The sequence below is a fragment of the Rhynchophorus ferrugineus genome, unplaced genomic scaffold, assembly GCF_030347505.1.
Source record: "Rhynchophorus ferrugineus isolate W39M unplaced genomic scaffold, kcgeb_rfMv2 rfM6, whole genome shotgun sequence".
Lineage (NCBI taxonomy): Eukaryota > Metazoa > Arthropoda > Insecta > Coleoptera > Curculionidae > Rhynchophorus > Rhynchophorus ferrugineus.
The window spans coordinates 32,552,715-32,571,894 of NW_027472585.1; the positions used below are offsets into that span (position 1 = coordinate 32,552,715).

Genomic DNA, 19,180 nt, shown 5'->3' on the forward strand with positions numbered 1-19,180 from the left:
CATTTCTTCTCTCACCAGTTGTGAAATAGTTTTTCCATATTTGAAGTTTTGTGCTACAGAGAATACCAATAAATGTAATTCCTTTCAATGAAAAATGAGAAAAACAACTCATGTTTTTATAACACGTTTTTGATAATTACCATTTGCAAAATAGAAATCAAAGTTAAATATTATTTCAGATTTCATAACAATCTTTTGATTTTTTATGTTTTTATGCGGCTGTTATATAATTATATGTATTAATATTAATCATTAATAGATATTAAACCCATATTTATCATTCAAAAACATCTCTATAGTAATAATTAAATTATAAGGAAAAATATGATTATTTTCTAGAAACTAAAACCTACATCATTCATAATCCCGCCAATTTTTCCCACACTCTCTCAAATTTATTAGCCCAATCCGCGGCTTCTGGAAGACGTTCTGTTCGTCACCAAGCGCTGAAGGTAATGCGGCGAACACTGAAACTAAGCAAGATGCATACGCACTACGACTTAATTTTCAAACTTGTCGGCACGAATGCTCGCCGAATGCAGTTCTGCTATGAGTATCTCGTTAACGTAGTTCATAGGCGAATGTTACTGTAATCATCGTTATGATACCTTGTATATTGACAAGAAGAGGAAAAATGTCATCGGTCACGGAAGGAAGCAAATTAACCTTCCGTATGACAGCATTCGAATGTTGCTCGTGTTACTCTAACATAATTCTCGAAGTTACGATGAGAAGCTCTCCCGCATACGACATATTTTCTTGATTTGTACGCCTTCATGGATAAACCTTACAATAAATTGAGTGAGTCTTTATCTTTATCTTCCCAAAGATGATGCAACTTAAAGAAGCCAATGGAAACATAAATATCTCCAATATTAAATCAATTAGTTAAATTAAGATTAAAAATAAAAATATAAATAAATAAAACATAACAAGATTAATTAAAAATAAGTTGTATTTGGTCCAGCAAAGTGTATGTCAACAACATCTTAATACATGTACCTAAAATTATGTACAATATTAGAATAACGCAATAAATAATAAAATAAGGCCATTGAACTGTCTTATAATGCTTTATATAGTACTGAAATATTTACACTATCATCATCGTTATTATATACAACATATCTTTTACTAAAACGATCGAAGAACTCCTTCTCTAAAACAAAATGATATCAGAGATATTAGTTGGTGTACAGTAAATGTTACTAACCTGTAGGATTATATATGAGCACAGAGTTAGCTTTAAATACTTCTTTCTGCGATTGATAACCCAATGTTGAAAGTTCCACATCAAATGGTGTCTTCCCATTTGATGGCAGGTCATTCTTCAAACAGTTGAAACGTTTAAATAATTTTGGCCTTATCCTGCAGCAATTTGATAAATCCGATTCTTTATTATGAGCCTTGCAAAACCTTTGAATCAACTCCGACCTAAATTGAAATGAACATTAACGGAATCATAGTGATTAATTCTTAACAAAAGGAAAGACACATTTTCAGAAACTCATGCATAGTAGCAGGTCGAGATTAAATTAATTACTTATTTATATTAATTACAAATGGAAACAATTGTATTTTGCTTAGAAAAAAGGCTTCTCATTAAAAGTTATTTTGATTATAGTGATTATTCTACAAAAGTCAAAATAAGAGTTTTAAAATCATTATGTACTATCTTACAAATGATATCTTAAGTAATAGATCATGTCATTGTTGTTTTCATCAATTCATCAACAACCAACCAAATCTACGATTATTAAACATCCTTTTGGACATATTTCATTTGGTTAAATCGTAAACAGCACTAATTTATACTTTCTATATTTCTTTTTACATGTTTCAGAATCAGCTAAAGATATTTGAAAATGGTGGAATGGGAAGCGTTACACAACCATTCGTATTCTCCAGATTTTTTCATGTTGGATTACCACTTTCTCCTTAAATATGTAAAAATAGGTAATTGATTCACAGATTTCATATAAAGAATGCCTTATGTTTGAATGTTTCTTAAATTTAATTTTAAGTTTAAATCTACATATAAAAATAATAGTTATAAATAGTAATGCATAGACGTTAATCCGTTGAATTTTTTAGTTTAACGTAACGAAGTTTCTGATCCACATTACTTGGTGATATGCTACGCTCGAATAACTCCCACTTTTAGATATTACCATGTGAAATCACTAAGTTCCACCCACTGACAAGCTATCGACTTTAACGTCATCACTTCAGTTTATTTCGTCATGGGTTTTACCCACGTCCTTAGTAACAATTTTCAATTACTAACACGAAATTATCAGAAAAAAACATACACACAGTTGAAGAAGTAGCCATTAAATTTGCTCGCATCTATTCTGATCATCATCAAAATGAACTCTTTTAAATCGTTAAAACGAAAACCGACAATTGTTACATGACGGAGCATTATTAACAATAAGTTTCTAAAAGAATTTGATGAACTTCGGCAGTAGATTTCTTCTAGTTAAAAAACAAACGAAAAGTAATGATGGTCAAAAATACAATGTTAAGCGTTTCATGTTTAGCATCTTTATATAATAAATGCCTCAGTAATACTAAATAGGAATTAATAGTTAAACTAGGTTGTGCACCTAAAACAATGATGACCAACAGTCGAAGCATACAGTATACTTATGAACTATTAATTGTAGCTGTATCACATGAAAAAACAGATATTTTTTTTATAATTCTGTAATTAATATACGGAAATTAGTATATATTTTGTATATAATAAACAATTTTATATCACCACATAACATTATTGCTTCATATCATCCTACCCCTACCCTATCCATCGAGACATAGCCTCAAAATAGATGTATACAATTATATAACTCATTAAAATGATATAATGAAAGATGTTCACTAGGTCCCTGGCCTTTGTTAGACTTAATAAGCTGGAAGTATATATTTTAGGGGAATTTATTTCAAGGAATTCAATTTTTCGAAATTGTGTCCTTCCCTCTACTTGTTACAGACACAAATAATTACCGTTCTTTAAAGCTGCAGTCTTCCAGGCTCCTGGTTCCCAATGAAACCGCATCCAATATATGCAGGCTATCCCTAGATTTGATTCCGTCTTCTTGATATTCTTTCAGTATTTCACCATATATGAGTGTATTATTAGCTAGATATAAACCATTTACTTGACTGTATTTGGATTTTGATATTTCATAAACTTTATTATTTAATGCTAAAATGTAATGTAATTTTATTAAATCTCCTTCACACTAGTAATATTATCAAATTAATATCAATACATTTTATATCTCATACCCAATATGCTTTCTTAAAGATATATCAAAGGGTGAAATGAAACAAGAGATAAAAACGATATAAATCTTTTAAAACTGTAAAAAAACAGTGATGTGGAATGTGTTCATTGCCTATCCTAAATATGATATCAAAAATATGCCGTCTTAATTATAATCATAGAGTAATAGAGATGCAACTCAATAAGGGACTCTGGCGCAAAGTCTTGCTTTGCCCAACATCCAGAGGGAGCCATAATGGGCCATTCAAGCAATTAGATTGGTCAATTTAAATCTCCATTATAGGCACCTGTAAGAAAAATATTTAGTAGTAATGTTTGGCACGTTCTTGACGTCATGTTTAATTGACCAATGAAATTTAAATAAAAAACTTTTTTTTTCGGAAATAAATTTATTAAATTAAACTCAATTAAATATACATATAAATATAATATTTAAAACTAAATAAATATAAATATAATATAAAAATAAATATATGTATAAAATATATATATATATATATATATATATATATATATATATATATATATATATAAAACCATAAGCAAAAAACTTTGGTACATTGCAAATCAAAATGATCTCTTCCATCTCTGCGTTAGTACTTTTAATATTTTATCTGAAAGGTCATTATGAAATTTACAATAGAAGTTATATTATCGACATGGCAAAATCACTAAATAAAATAAGACATAGCTCCAAGACCTACTGACAGTATAATAAAACAATTTTGTAAGAGTCTGGAGGCACGAGATATTGCCTTGCCTCTATAAAATTAGTCTCAGTTTCTGGGTCTACTGATTTATTCATAATTGTATGTAAACAAAAATCACACCTAATATCTTTTTAAAAAAGTTTTACTAAATAACCTGAGATGTACACTACGGTACAACGTAAAACTTATAGGTTTGCTCTTATAGGCACATCTGGACTGAAGTTATAGAGTCAAGTAATTAACAGTAAGAATGAGCAGAAAGGGGGATAGTGGCTGAGTGGATAGTGGATGATACTTGTTTTCAACACCCCGGTTGTAGGCCTGGAACGATGGAAATAGGCACCACAAATATAGTAAGACAGTTTAGAAATTAATGGTAACAATTATGAATAGAAATGTGACTGGCTCCTTCAATTTACCTTCTATATAATTTTGATTTTGATTAACTTCCATTTGTACATATTCTGGGCTCGTGGTATTATTTTCACCATCACTAAATTGTTCATAAGTACTTAAAGGAAAGTTTAAAGGTATCACAAAAATGTCTCACATGGCAACGATCATAAATCTGTTTCATGTTTAATCCAACCAGTTTAGGATTTTTAATGTTTTCTAATCATTTCTTAAAGATCCCTTTTTTAACGAAAAACTATGATGCATTTCCGCACTATCTGTGCATCCGGGAACACAACACTTCCTAGAACGGGAATGCATTTCAAGTACTGACTTGTATATAGTATTAAAATAAAATAATAATTTAATGTATAAACGTTATAAAAAGCTAACCAAACTGTTCTCAACATAGGGCACGTTGAAAATGGCGTAAAAAATAAACAAACCATAGAACGAAATGAACCAATTAGATTCCGTCGCGGCTCTTAGCATAAAGAATAAAACAAGTAATATGTTAAACGTAGCGACATCTACATGTTGGACGTCGCGAAACATTTCGCAAACATTTCCTATGAAATTAAATCTCTATTTCTTTATGATTATAATGCATTTATGTCAAGCATTTGTTTGATCTTGGCAATACGTCACAGATCTAATACCATCCAATCTAATATTGACAAGATAAAGACACTAGAATCATAGAGAAATAGAGCTTTAACTTTATAGGACATTTTGAGGCAATGTTTTACGACATCGAAAATCTAGATGTCGCTACTTTTAGCTTACTACTTTTACTCTTACTTACTTTTAATCGCTGTTAAGGGCCGTGACGGGATCTGGTTGATTCACATCGTTTCTATGGTGCGTTTCTTGTTTATTTAATCTGCGTATTATTTAATTATAATAATATATATATATATATATATATATATATATATATATATATATATATATATATATATATATAGTGTGTAGTGTGTAGTAATGTGTGTAGTCTAAATGTGTAGTACAATGAGTAAAGTAAATTGTCGATCTTGGAAGTGTTGTGTACCCGGATACACAGATAGTAAAAAAATGTAGTCGTTTTTCTTCGAAATACGTGACTGTCATTAAAAATGGTTGATAATGCTAAAAATCGCAAACCGATTGGATCAAAGAAAGATACACCTTTTGAAATTCTTAATAATATATAGCTATAATATATATTATAATAGCTGTATGTCTTTTGGATCTTTGTGGATACTTGTCAGACTAACAATTTTCTCTGAAATAATTGTATTAAATTATGTTTCGATTGAAAAAACTACTTACTGTTTTATACATTTCGTATATTTGATCTCTGAAACATCAAGATTAATCTTTATTTAAGTCTGTTTCGTATAAACATGGTTTCTTTTTGGCGAATTTAAGATTATTTTATTTTTTGAGATATTTTAGTGACCGTGTCCGTATTAATATACACTGCAGCTGCAAGGCGCAAAAAATATTTTCAATAAAAACCGCGGCGATTTCAAATTTATTAAAACAAAACGTTAAAACACGGTTTGCCGGTCTATAACCCGTAATTATAATATTTTGAAGAATTTTCAGAAGTTTGGCAAACGGACAACTTTTGCAGGCTCATTCCGTTACATGTTCAAACTTCTCTAACAGCATTCTATCTCTTTTTAAATTGAATAAAATAAAAAGGATAATATTGTCTGGCTGTAAAACAGTAAATTTACAACTTTAGACAGACATATATTGACACTCGTGTCACTGCTATTTTGAATTGACTATATATATATATATATATATATATATATATATATATATATATATATATATATATATATATATATATATATATATATATATATATATCAATTAAACGTGACGTCAGGGCCGTCTCGTGCCGCACCAGCGGGGAAAACTTTATCAATAAACCAATCAAACGTCTTCACAGCGAAATATTTTTTACAGATGCCTATAATGTAGATTTAAAATGACCAATCAAATTACTTGAATAGCTGATTTAAACCCATCTGGATGTTGGACAAAGCAAAACATTTCGCCAGAGACCCTTTTGAGCTTACTCTCTATTACTCTATGGTTAGAATAAAACCTATCTTACACATCATTCAGGAGCGATAACTTAAGTGATTTTGACGCATAACTTTTATACGAATTATTATGTTGCCTACTAGGAAAATTGTTCACAACCACTAAGGGTCACAATTCAGCCCATTAATTACTACTCGTTTAGTACAAGGAAGAAAGGCAAGGATGGCAACTGAGATCGTCAAAACATCATCAAGATATTTTATTTTTAAGAACTAAACTCGGATAGAAGCCCTTGTTCTGTAATAATTATTGTATAAGGAGGTCTTATACATTAACAAAATAAATTAACACAAACTAGCATTCCTTAAAAATTATCATAACCATCGAAACTCGTCAGAATAAACTTACCAAAATAAAAATTAGCTGAAAGTTCCTGTTTAGTGTCGGATAGAAAGCAATAAAAATAATCTGTCATTTTACGTACAGTGGACAGCAAATTACTTTTTAAAAGACGGGGATAGTCCCTGTTTAATGCTAAAATATATAACAAAAATGGTTGGTTTTAAGTCATTTCAAATAATGTATAGTTTGAAATAAAATAACAACGATAAATTATTTCATACATAAAATATAAAATACTTAAATTTTTATATACTACCTCACCATTGCTAAAAATGTTAAAAACTCCCCTCAAGATTTCAGGTTCCATACTATCATCCGATTCTACATGATCAGGTACGTCCCAGTATTCCAAACATTTTTGCTTCAAATCAAATTGTCTAGGGTCGCTTAAAAGTGGATTTTCACAAAATATCGCCATTTTAGCAAATGCATCAATTTGTTTTTTGGCAATCCTAAATAAAAATATTTTATATAGAATATAGCCATGATTGTATATATATAGATTCTACAAAGGGACATTATGCATATGGAATTACGAATAAGTTACAAGAACTATTACTTTGGTTTGTTATTGTAATATTTATATATTAATAACTAATTGCATGTTTTATTTTCTGATTTTTTTTCCTTTTAAATATTTGAAATTTTGAAAATTTAAATTGAATATTTTAAATATTTGAAATATATTTGATATATTACAGAAGATGAAAAATTTAATTTGTGAATTCAAGAATTTATTCTATTTATATTATATTCTTCAAATATACGTATAATTTGCAATAACTGGCAACCTTGAAATTCAAATTCTTGTACACATGCCAGGATCCTCCAGAATTAGACTCTTGTGAAAACTTCTTGAAAGTAAAACGATATTTCATTATTTACTTTCCGTTCGGTTCCAACCATCGTAGGGTGAAGACGTATTTTCAATATGCTCCAAGCTCTAGAAGGATACATTTCTTTAAAAAAAAACCCAGTATTTTATTACGGTTATTTAATTGAGTGTTAAAAACACATAACAGATGTGGTTATCCGTCTCTCAGTGGACCTAAAGTGTAGTGAATTGCGTGACCAGACAAAAAGATATTTTACAACAGTCCTTTTGAAATTCATTTATAATATATTTGGTCAAAAACTAGTGCAAAAAATAAAACGTGAGTGAAAATGAAGTGCGTGAAGTAAACAATGTATTTATTTTATTTTTTTATCCTTTGGAAGTAAAAAAAAATATTAACAATATACAAATGGTAAACCATGGCGATTCAACCAAATGACCTGCACACTATGATATAAGATTAGAACAATCAGCAATAACGTAAATCCCACAAACAGAATGGACTACAGTCATTAACAAAAAACGATTAAGAAGCTCAGAAGAAGAAAACGCGAAAAAACAAACAAGAATCAATGACTATTGGTTACAGAAACCAATAGAGACAAAAAACATCCTTAGCGACCTATCGGAAGAAATTGAAGAGAATATACAACCAAGCCCTGAAAAAGTTGTTCCCAAACCACCACCAATAACGGTCTATAAGGTAGGAGTAATAAAACACATCCATGAGCTATTGAAAACCATCACTACGAACTACACAATTAAAATAGTGAGCTGTGAAACAATAAAAATACAATTGTTTGAAGCGGAGCACTTTAAAGTTCTAGTAAAAGAATTAGACGAAAGAAACACCGGTAATATATAATTAAATTCCATATATTCAGGAGTTCAGCAAGGTAGTGTACTGGGTCCAGTACTGTATCTTCTGTATACGGCGGATCTGCCCACCACAAACATAACTACTGTGGCAACATACACAGACGACACAGCAATCTTAGCATCCCTTGAAGATTCAGTCACAGCATCAATATACCTACAAACCCATCTGGAGCAAATATAATTACGGTTGAAGGCATGGCGCATTAAAGCCAATGAAACAAAATCCACCCATGTAACGTTTACCCTGCGTAGAAGAACATGTCCACCAGTGAATATCAATCATCGTCAACTCCCCCAAGCAGAGCATGTTAAATATCTTGGTATGCACTTAGATCGACGCCTAACCTGGAAGAAGCACATACTCTCTAAACGAAAACAACTTGGACGTAAATTATATCAAATGTATTGGTCATCGGGCGCAAATCCAAGTTATCATTAGATAACAAGGTATTGCTGTATGAGTCTATACTCAAGCCTATTTGGTCATATGGAATCCAACTATGGGGTATCGCTAGCAAATCTAACATATCCATCATTCAAGGGTTCCAAAATAAAGTGTTGCGTGCCATTGTTGATGCTCCGTACTATATTTCAAATAACAACGCGATATTTCTCTTGAACCTACAACGAGTGTAATTCAACGTATTTGTGTAAAGTACTTCGAAAGAGTGTCAGGCATCCCAACATGCTCGCTAAACAGCTAAATATGCGACGTGATAGTGAAATGCGTAGACTAAAACGTTTAACACCACCTGATCTCATTACTGGACATATATAGTCTTTCAAATAAGCTTTACAATAAGACTAATTAATTAGGATAATATTTTATACAGGATATCGCTTAATGAAGTACACTACATGTCATGCCGATATATATAATACTACATGTCATGCCGATATATATAATATAGACATAAGAAATACTTATTGCCTACTATAATGAAATAATTTTTATTATAATTTAATCACGAAAACCTACAGAAACGCTAAAAATATAATTATTTATGCCCTGCAGGTAGAAAATGGCGCGCATAATAAAAACAAACAACAATCACTATAGAAATGAAGCACTCAAATGTTTTTGCGGCTGTTAGCATAGCGACTGAAAGGAACAAATAAAATAAATCGAAAAGGCGATTGTAGTATCATCTGGTTATTGAACGTTGCGAAACTTTTCTCCAAAATTAATTAAAAATTTAATATACAGCCCTTCCAATAAAACGGTCAATGCATGTAATCAAGACCGTCGAACGTACTGCCAAATTCGGGTTATGAAAACGTAAAATCGCTTTTAAATTGGGAATATTTTTCTTTCTAATTTTACTAACTAGCATTACCTAGTTAAAAAGACACAGAATGAAGTCTGATGCGCTAAAACATGTAACCAAATCGGTCATTAAAATTCGATTTACGATGGTACTATTTACGTATATATATATTTATGATTGCTACTGGTTGACACCGTTGTGATATGTCAATGTAAATATAATAAAACAACTTTAACCCAATGTTTCCAATTTGCGGGTTCGCGGCCCGGTACCATCAAAATAAAATACCGAGTCCAACATTCCTGCCTTGTTTTAAAAATAATAACTACCATCGATCGACGCATCGTAAAAATTCATAAGCCACTCCGCCAATCACAGACATTTCACTTTAGGACAGTTTAAACGTATTTTTGCAAAGTAATTTGAACTACGTATTTTACTTAATAAAACTATTATTGGCAACAATAACAATGGGTAAAAGGATAATAAAACAGTTCAGTGACAGGGAGTTAGTACAGTAAAGTACGAGTTCTAATAATGATTCTAACAAACGGACGCACGATGAAGAGATAAATATAAAATATTTCATAAAATGTTGAAATTTCCCAACTAAAGACGAGCTATCTTCATATTAACAATTCTCGCTCATTTTATAAAGCACATTCATCTGACAACAATAGCTGCTTTCGCTAGTCACAATTTCAGTTCACATTCTCTGTTGGATATTTCAATCAAACATGTTTGAACAAGAACTGCTTAAATATAGCCGCTCATATGCTTCAGGGTTGGAACCACGTTTAATGATTAAAACTAACCGATGTTTAGTTACAGATTAAATCTTCACGGCGGGAGCTTTCTTATCTTAAGCAAGTAATCCTTTTTAATTAATTACCTCACAGCTAAATGATAAGATCAAGAGAAAAGATAACATCCTGAGTTTCATGCTCTATTCATTAATTTTAAAAAAGGGGAGGATGGTATAGCATTGGAGATTTGTTGGTGTTATAGATCTCAAACCATCGGTAGATATTTTTCCCCAAAATAGCCTTGTGGAGTGGTTAAAACCTTGAGTTTTTTTAGACCGAATGCGTATCCATCCAGCGTTCAACCAAATCTAACTGGATAATCAAACTGTCACAAGTCGTCAATATTATTTTACTCGTGTACTTATCGTGCATCCTCTTTTTGACCTGTTCTATGAAATTAAATATTTCTCAGCTGGTGATCTAGCATATAATTTTCATTCGACAAAGCGTCTTCTAATCAATTGTTTGAAATAATATTTCCGTTGCATTAATAAATTAACCAGTTATTTTCAATAAAATATTTAGTCGCTGTAATAACTATAACAAACAAAAATAAATTTAGTTTCATTATTTGTCTTGGTACAATTTTTTTTTGAGAGTATATGAAACATTTTACATACTTTATCTATATATACAGAACTGATGTACAAGAAGCAATTAAAAACAAAAGGTATAAAAATTAAACTTGTCCACCTATGACCCTATGCAGATGAAGATCCAGAAGGACAAGCAGTTGCTATTACAGATTTCTCCAGCAATATCACCTCCCCAGATTCTATTATGTTATATTTTTTATTCTATTATAATGAAATATATATTATAAAACATTGAGCGCAGAAAACAAATTAAATTCCAGACATATAAAAATTTGTACTATACGAAAAAACATTTATAAGTATAACATATTTGTCAAGTAATGTGCTGCTATTGAATATTTTTTAAAAGATTTGCTTACCTTACGTTGCTTTTATAAACATAATCAAAAAAATGTGAATCTTTCTTAATTACATCTAATGGAACCAGTTCCAGAACATCTTTTTCTGGAGCACCGCCATAATCCCACAACTTCTTAACAATGCTGGATAAATATTGTCTAATGTTATGCGTTCTAGCATCGTTCCTTAAATCATTGCAGATAAAATACCTTTCTGAGTTCGCGGAACGCGATGTATTTGGCTTCAGTATACTCACTAAAATATATTTGGCACAATAATGAAATATATATGTTAGTACTACATACCTTGCTCAAAACACGAATACATTAAGTACAATAATCCTACACTAAAGGGTGTAAAAAGATCAAATAATTTTGTAACAAATGATCCGTGCGGCCTCAATGCCTCTAGTGCCAGGTAACATTGACATAAATAAATATTTTTACTAGCAACTTCTTGTAATTCTTCATGACCTTCTACACTAAACCCCTGTGATCAAAATATTCTTATAACTGAATTAAGTCATATGTTAAGTCTCACCCCGTCTGACATCATAAAATGAACGCCTAAGCCTTCAGTTTCGTTTCGGACTTTATCTACAAAATCATATATGTTTTCAGGGTTGCATACATCACCATCGTTATATCTTCCGTACAACGCTTGAAAAGATACAAAACTGGCACATTTGGAACCCTGAACTATAATTAAAATGGGTTTAATTAAAAATTAATATAATTTTTTTATATCATATTTTAATACAGCATATTCAAAATTGCGCAAACAAGTATTTAAGCTCCATGCAACATCTTAAATTTATAAAACGATTATGCAATACTATTCAATTATATTTATTTAATAAGAGATATTTACGCTTGAAATCGTCAGGTCCAGATAAAGTCAATCCGAAACCTTTATAATCCCATTCCCTTCTCCAAAATAAATATTCACTGAATCCACCAGGCCCAGCACATACATCTGCGAAGTAAATTGGCAAACTAAAATCTTTCTACAATAAATGTTTTATGTAGATATGAGTGACATCCTCTTTACACACGTACCTGCTTCTCCATATTTGTAAACATAAAATCTGTGGCTGCATCTATACTAGCCATTTTTAGAGCTGCTCTGTTCATAAAAATTCCAGATTTAATAAGTTCAAAGGGATTTGATCTATACCTTGCATCATATATAACTTTGTGATCATATCTATCAAACAATTCCTAAAATAATCATAAATGGTATATAATTTCAAATTAACTGAATATCAAAAAAGTATGTTGTTATTAATAAATACCCACCTTAGCTTTGAATACTTGGTGAAAAACTTTAACATCACAAAATTCTGTGATATCTACATATGTTAATTTTGATCCCTCAATGGGTCGACATTCTTCAATTGAGAAACTCTCAAAATTGTTGTTTCGTAGCCAATCCACTTTTTCATTTATTTCTATTTCATCATTATCAAAATTCCATTCTGGTTCTTTACTATATTCTGATAAACTTTTGGTGTAACCCAATCCTTGATTGTTGAATGATACTTGCATGGTATTAAAGAATCGTTCATCCTTACATAAATTGGTAATATCTTTAGTGTCAAACCCTGACTTATACTATGAAATATGTTGGAAATTAAATATTTGAAAAAAATTTTTGCTTCAACAATTTTACTTGCCATCAAATTAGCTAGTTTACTATCAATATTAAAATTATTGTCTGCCATTATTAATGAGAATTGATATTGAAACTGTAAAAATTCACTACCATAAAAATATGGCTCGTTCTTTTCTGTTCCTAAAATGAAGAGTAATTAATAAGTTTAGTTACACTGAATATTGATCATATCAGAGATTATATGTACCTTGCATATTATCTTCATTGTAATACATATCTATAGATAAGATAATATATGTTTACTAATTATATACAATATACTTATATACTGTAAAATTGATTATTTTTAGGATGTGAAAATTGAAGGCATATCAATCTTCTTCAGAGAATCATAATGAATAAAGTACAGTAAGTAATAATAACAGAATATATGTTAACTCTATGTAACAAATTAGGTTTAATATATAATATTATTGTTTTGTGTTATTATTATTATATTATTTAAGGTTAAGATTTCAAATTTAGTTTTCAAGATGTATATATGGTTTCATATATTTAATGTCTTATCACCTACTATGATGATGGAAGAACATATACGGTTTCAATGTTGTCAATATTAGTTGTTCCAGCTGCGTTACTGATGATAGCATCGGGCAAATCTGTATCTCTGAGGACAAAGCTCCGTTTGATTAAAATTAAGGTATCATAATCGTTCATTTTCAATAATCCTACACATGTCCAATGTATTTGGTATTGCAAAGCATTGTAAGAACGATGACTGTCTTGGATCACCTGCACAGTGTCATTTGCGTTTTATATGTATATTTGGACGTTCAAATAGGTCGCCAACAATAACAATTACAACTTCGTTAACATTTGGCAATTGTACCTTCCTATTGGAAACAGTATTGAACAACTGGATCAATTGGTTACGCTTCTGCAAAAACGTCTCCAAAGTTACCACAATTTATTTCTCCTCTATCTGATCGATGTGATTCTATAGCGGGTGTTATTTATTACTGTTATTTTGTTGCTCAATTTGTTAGCTCGAAGACTTTCGGTTGTGTTGCTTTCATTTACACATGTTTACAACATGGTCTTTTAAATTTATATTATTCGTCAGGTATTATCCTGTCGTTCTATTTAATCGATAATTATAGACTATTTCTGCATTATGTGTACGTCGACAAAATTTTCTGTTCGTCCTCGAGGGCGTGATATTTTGTTTTAATGAATACACAATAAATAAATATATGCAATTTCCTAAATTAAGATTAACAGGAATTTCACTAATATAAATAAAAAGATAGAGGCAAAAAAGTTCACTAACAATATTTCGAAAAATGACCATATGTTAGCAATGTTATTTTGATTATTCAATATATTACTATAAATTAACAGATACTGTGTAATGTAACACACACTATATCCCACGAAAGGGCTAAGTAGGTAAATATCTGGGAAGTCGGATGAATATATTAGTGTTATGAGAATTATATATAGTTACATATATGCAACATAATCTGAATATAGATAAATATCACAGATAAATTCTACTTTATGATATATATTGCGACAATTATCATAAAAATGTCAGTCTGTGACACATATATCAGCATTATGGAACCAGGTTAAGAAGTGTAATACACAGAAAAAATAGAGATTCAATTTTTCAGACAATTATGGAGAAATGTTTCGCGACGTCAATATCTAGAACATATTACTTGTTTGAATTCACCAACTAGACAGAATATTTCTGTTTTGTTTTTGAATCGCTATGATAAGTACCAAAAAGGCATTTGGTTCTTTCATTTCGTTTCTATGGTGTGTTTTGATTTCGACTTAAAACATGGCAAGAAAAAAATATCAAATTATCTGGATTATGTCTGGGTGGTGTGTGAATTAGCAACGTTTTTATCTAATCAACATTTGAATGTTTTTTGCATTGCATTTTGCATGAAATTTCATTGCATTTTAAAAATATACTTCTTAAAGTAGCATATATTTTTAAAAGGTTAATTTATACAAAGAAATATATTGTGACCAAGAATTCAAATTAATTTGTATATTTGTATATAAGGCTATTTAACCATTTTTTTTGGGTTTTGTAATTTATGATTAACTATAATAATGCCGCACCTACATAGCAAATTTTATCAAAGGACCAATCAAATGTCTTCTTTAAAGGTGCCTCTAATAGAGATTTAAATTGATCAAATTACCTGAATAGGCGATTATAACCCCATCTAAGATATTGGAGGTAGGCAAACTTTTTTCCAGAGACCCCTATTGAGTTTTCTCTCTATTACTCCGTGGTATAATTTAAGAAGAAGAAAGTATAGAATAGGCCACAATAAAATATAGATATTTCATTATTTTAAAAAATATTGATATATCGAAGAAAAAAAAATATCGATATATTTTTTGCAACAAGTATAACAATATCGATATTTTACAAGAAATATATCGATATTTTTAAGAAAAATTAAAAATAGTGACATAGCCTAAAAAATATTTTTTTTTCTAAATATTTTAGATAGTGAAATTTTTGATGCCAAAAATTAAAATTAAGTACCAAAATTCACAACATTTACAATTAATTACCAATTTTAAAGGTTTATTAAAAATTATATTTAATTTATTTTGAAAAAATATCGAAAAATATCGGCTAAAAAATATCGATATATCCATTTTTTTTGTATCCCAAGCAAGGAATATACAAATGAAACGGAATAGCGGATAGAAGGAGATTATCGCATTAGAATTAGCAAAACATAAAATTGTAATCGCTGTTCTCCCCGCGTTACATATAAAATCCGCGATCATTGGACGTCAGTATTATGGCCAACAAAAGAACGGCTCCTAGTGTCATTTATTTTCAGCCAGAATTTTCAGATCGGATAGCCATTCATACCCTGTAACACATTTTATATCCTTGTATGCACCTAGAGAAACAAGTTCAGAATGGTTAAAATCAATTTCAATAACCGGCCTCAAGAAATTTTTATATCTGTTCCAGCAACTGATCCTGGCTGAAGGTTTCAAGTGAGTAAGTGCATAAGTGTATCTGCGCAACATTCGATTGAAGCTAATATTTATGAGGTTGGTCCGATAAGTAATTAGCCTACAAAAGAAAAACGAAAATTTTCGAAAAGTAGCGATTTATTTCTCAACATATCTTCTCATCGTCTCTTTTCAGTTCGATACCCTTAACCCAGTAATGCTCCACGAGACCATTTTCAACTGCGATTCGGCGTCAAATCGGCCCAATAATTCGGCATAGTACAGCCCTGTGGCCATCTTACCTTTCCAGGTAGTCGATGTAGTTCACATTTTGTGAACCCCAGAAAACGGTGAAGTCCACTATTTCGCCTGTTCCTAGGTCTCTGGTGTGTACCAGTAGATCCATCTTTTGTCAACGGTCACGAATCGACGCAGAAACTTCTTTGGATTGCGCTTAAAGAGCATCAAACACCGCTCTTACTCCGACAGCTTTCTCATACCCAAAATTTCATGACCCACGCGGTCAATCTCAAAAGATGTCTACTGTCTCAGCTATTTCGCGCAGCTTCAATCTTCGGCCTGTCAATATGAAATCGTAGATTTTTGTCACCTTATCCTCCGTAGTATCCGTTTTCGGAGCACCTGGGTGCCACTCATCAAAAACCGACGTGCGACCACGATGAAATTCAAATAGTTAAACCAATTTCTGCTGGTCGCCATCGAAGGAGAAGCGTCAACGTACACAGCATCTAAGCGACCTTTGATTTTGCTTCACGATTTCCCTACCAAAACAAGAATCTAAGAACCGACCGATTTTGTTTTTTATCCATTTTTCTAAAATCTGCGAACACGCCCACTTCCACAAGCGATCAAAACAAAACCACGAGTCCGATTCGACTGAAATTTCGATAGTAGCCGTCTATGAGAATAACACGATAGTAAATTATTTCTCGATAGTGGCGCCATGGGGCGTTAAGTCTAAGTAATTATCGGACCGTCCTTATAATTGTTTTAGATCATTGATACCTAAGAAGCAACATCCAAAGCTGAAGTAATAAACGAATCGATTAAGCTAGTTTTTCATCACCTACTGCATATTTTCAGTCATAAATAACCAAATAATACGCAACTCAAAACATTACTATATGTAAAACATAATCAAATATTATATTATACCGATATATTAAAAGTAAGACGTAGTGTCGACAGATTAGGATAAAAAAGTTATTAACATAACACTACTGTACTCATCCGACCTCATAGATATTTGCTGATTTAGACTGAAAAAGAGTGTGTCTTTATTTACAATAATATATTGAATAATAAGAATAACATTACCAACACAAAATTATCATAAGAGACAACCATATATAGGTCATGTCATACTAAAATTTATTAATCTTAATGTAGCCTGTTTTTACACATCCTATAAGATTGTTAACCGGGATACAATGTATGAAGAATCAGACGCTAAGTCAGCAACTACGCTAACAAACTAGCAAGACCGGCGCTAAATATATAAATATACAGAAGATATGTGTGGTTCCTAGAAATAGTTCATTAACCATTATTGTAGTACTGAATATAATTAAATATTTGCCTCTGTTTAACTGGAATATAACGTAAATAGACCAAACACTATATCAACATTATAGTACGATTCGAACGTAATATAATATATATTAATATTAGAGCTTACAATCTGTGAAATTATATAATGTCGAATATAATAGCTGTTTAGAACGGTGATATAAGGCAAACTATTTTCCTGTACTAAACATAAATGCCGTCCACGCAAAAATGTTATCAGGGCCATATTTAGTGAAGCTGAATAATGATGGTACCACAAACAAATTAACAATTAAATGTCAAAACATAAATATATACATACATGGATATTTTTAATATAAACAAGCTGTTAAACAGAACAACTGATCCTGTACCAAACTCATTTACTCTCTTCAAATGTAACTAAAAGTATGTTAAGAACGCTGAGTAACTAAACTATAATGCGTCATCTTTCGACGAGACTTATCAACGAATTCCGCACACAGCACTACAGTTGAGTTTTCAGGGTAGACAAAAAAATTAATTGATTAAAAAAATAAGTTGCATATAAGCTTTTTTAAATCTATAAGAGCAAGTGCAGCACAATCTGCAAATCATAAAATAATGAAAACAATTGCCAATTTATTTTGTTCTTTCTAGTTTGTGTGATTATCTTTTGCAATTAGGGTTAGAATATTTAGTCAGTTTTACGTTATCAAGAATAAAATTCTAGGAGAAAGAGAGTTATTTGTCAAAAACGAATGCACGAACTGTATACTTATCTGCTGTAACATAAAAAATCGACGATAAAATCGAAAAATTTTATTTCAGACACGTTTAAAATCAGGTCATTTTCAGAATCATAATTTTCTTCGCAGTAATAAAAACAACCTCCAAGTGGGCAGTAAAATCAAATTCACCCAAGTCCACACAACATTGAAATAACTATGAAGGCTGCATATGTTGTTCCTAAGTCATCTAATGGTGTGTACAGCATAGAGTTATATTATTATTATTTACTCTATGGTGTACAGACTTGAGCATTCCGCTCCAGCTGATTAGGCGCATTCACAGAAAACACATACGTGCGCAAGGAATTGGGTTACGGTTTGCCTTATTTTCATCATAGTGCTAAATCTGCTCGAACAAAATATTCAAGTCTATACTCACCATATAAGGGAAATAGAAGACTGAAAAGGTTTCCTCATCAGGAAATATTCTAAAATAAATTATATAGAAAGATTTCTCAGGCACCTCCTAATCCTAAAGCTAAATGGAAACAACCAAAGGAAACCGATCTGTAGACACTGCAAGTATTGGAAAGCGTGTGTAAGAGAAACTAGATGGGTGATTACGCAGATAAAAAAACATAAATGAGTGCGTGAGATATGGACCTACGGTTCAATCTTACTTTGCTGCTTTGGCTGAACTCTGGATCGATATTGATCAAGA

The 19,180-nt window shown here is 30.9% G+C and overlaps 1 protein-coding gene across 8 annotated transcripts; it reads right to left on the minus strand.

Moving 5' to 3' along the window:
* Positions 1 to 936: 936 nt before the first annotated feature.
* Cmtr1 (Cap methyltransferase 1) lies at positions 937 to 18,188 on the minus strand. Of its 8 annotated transcripts, XM_076407025.1 has the most exons (14): positions 13,425 to 13,671; positions 13,239 to 13,357; positions 12,862 to 13,176; positions 12,622 to 12,783; positions 12,434 to 12,569; positions 12,104 to 12,261; positions 11,869 to 12,052; positions 11,584 to 11,818; positions 7,102 to 7,292; positions 6,847 to 6,972; positions 3,010 to 3,211; positions 1,214 to 1,434; positions 1,098 to 1,159; positions 937 to 1,002 (listed from the first exon to the last, which is right to left on the minus strand). In XM_076407025.1, exons 1-14 carry the CDS (start codon positions 13,450 to 13,452, stop codon positions 979 to 981), a joined length of 2,163 nt encoding a protein of 720 aa, XP_076263140.1. In that variant the 5' UTR covers positions 13,453 to 13,671; the 3' UTR covers positions 937 to 978. The 8 variants fall into 8 exon arrangements, with proteins under 8 accessions (XP_076263140.1, XP_076263143.1, XP_076263145.1 ...); XM_076407028.1 differs by lacking the exon at positions 13,425 to 13,671 and adding an exon at positions 18,072 to 18,188 and having other exon boundaries at positions 937 to 1,159; XM_076407030.1 differs by lacking the exon at positions 13,425 to 13,671 and adding an exon at positions 18,072 to 18,149 and having other exon boundaries at positions 937 to 1,159; positions 13,235 to 13,357.
* Positions 18,189 to 19,180: the final 992 nt, after the last annotated feature.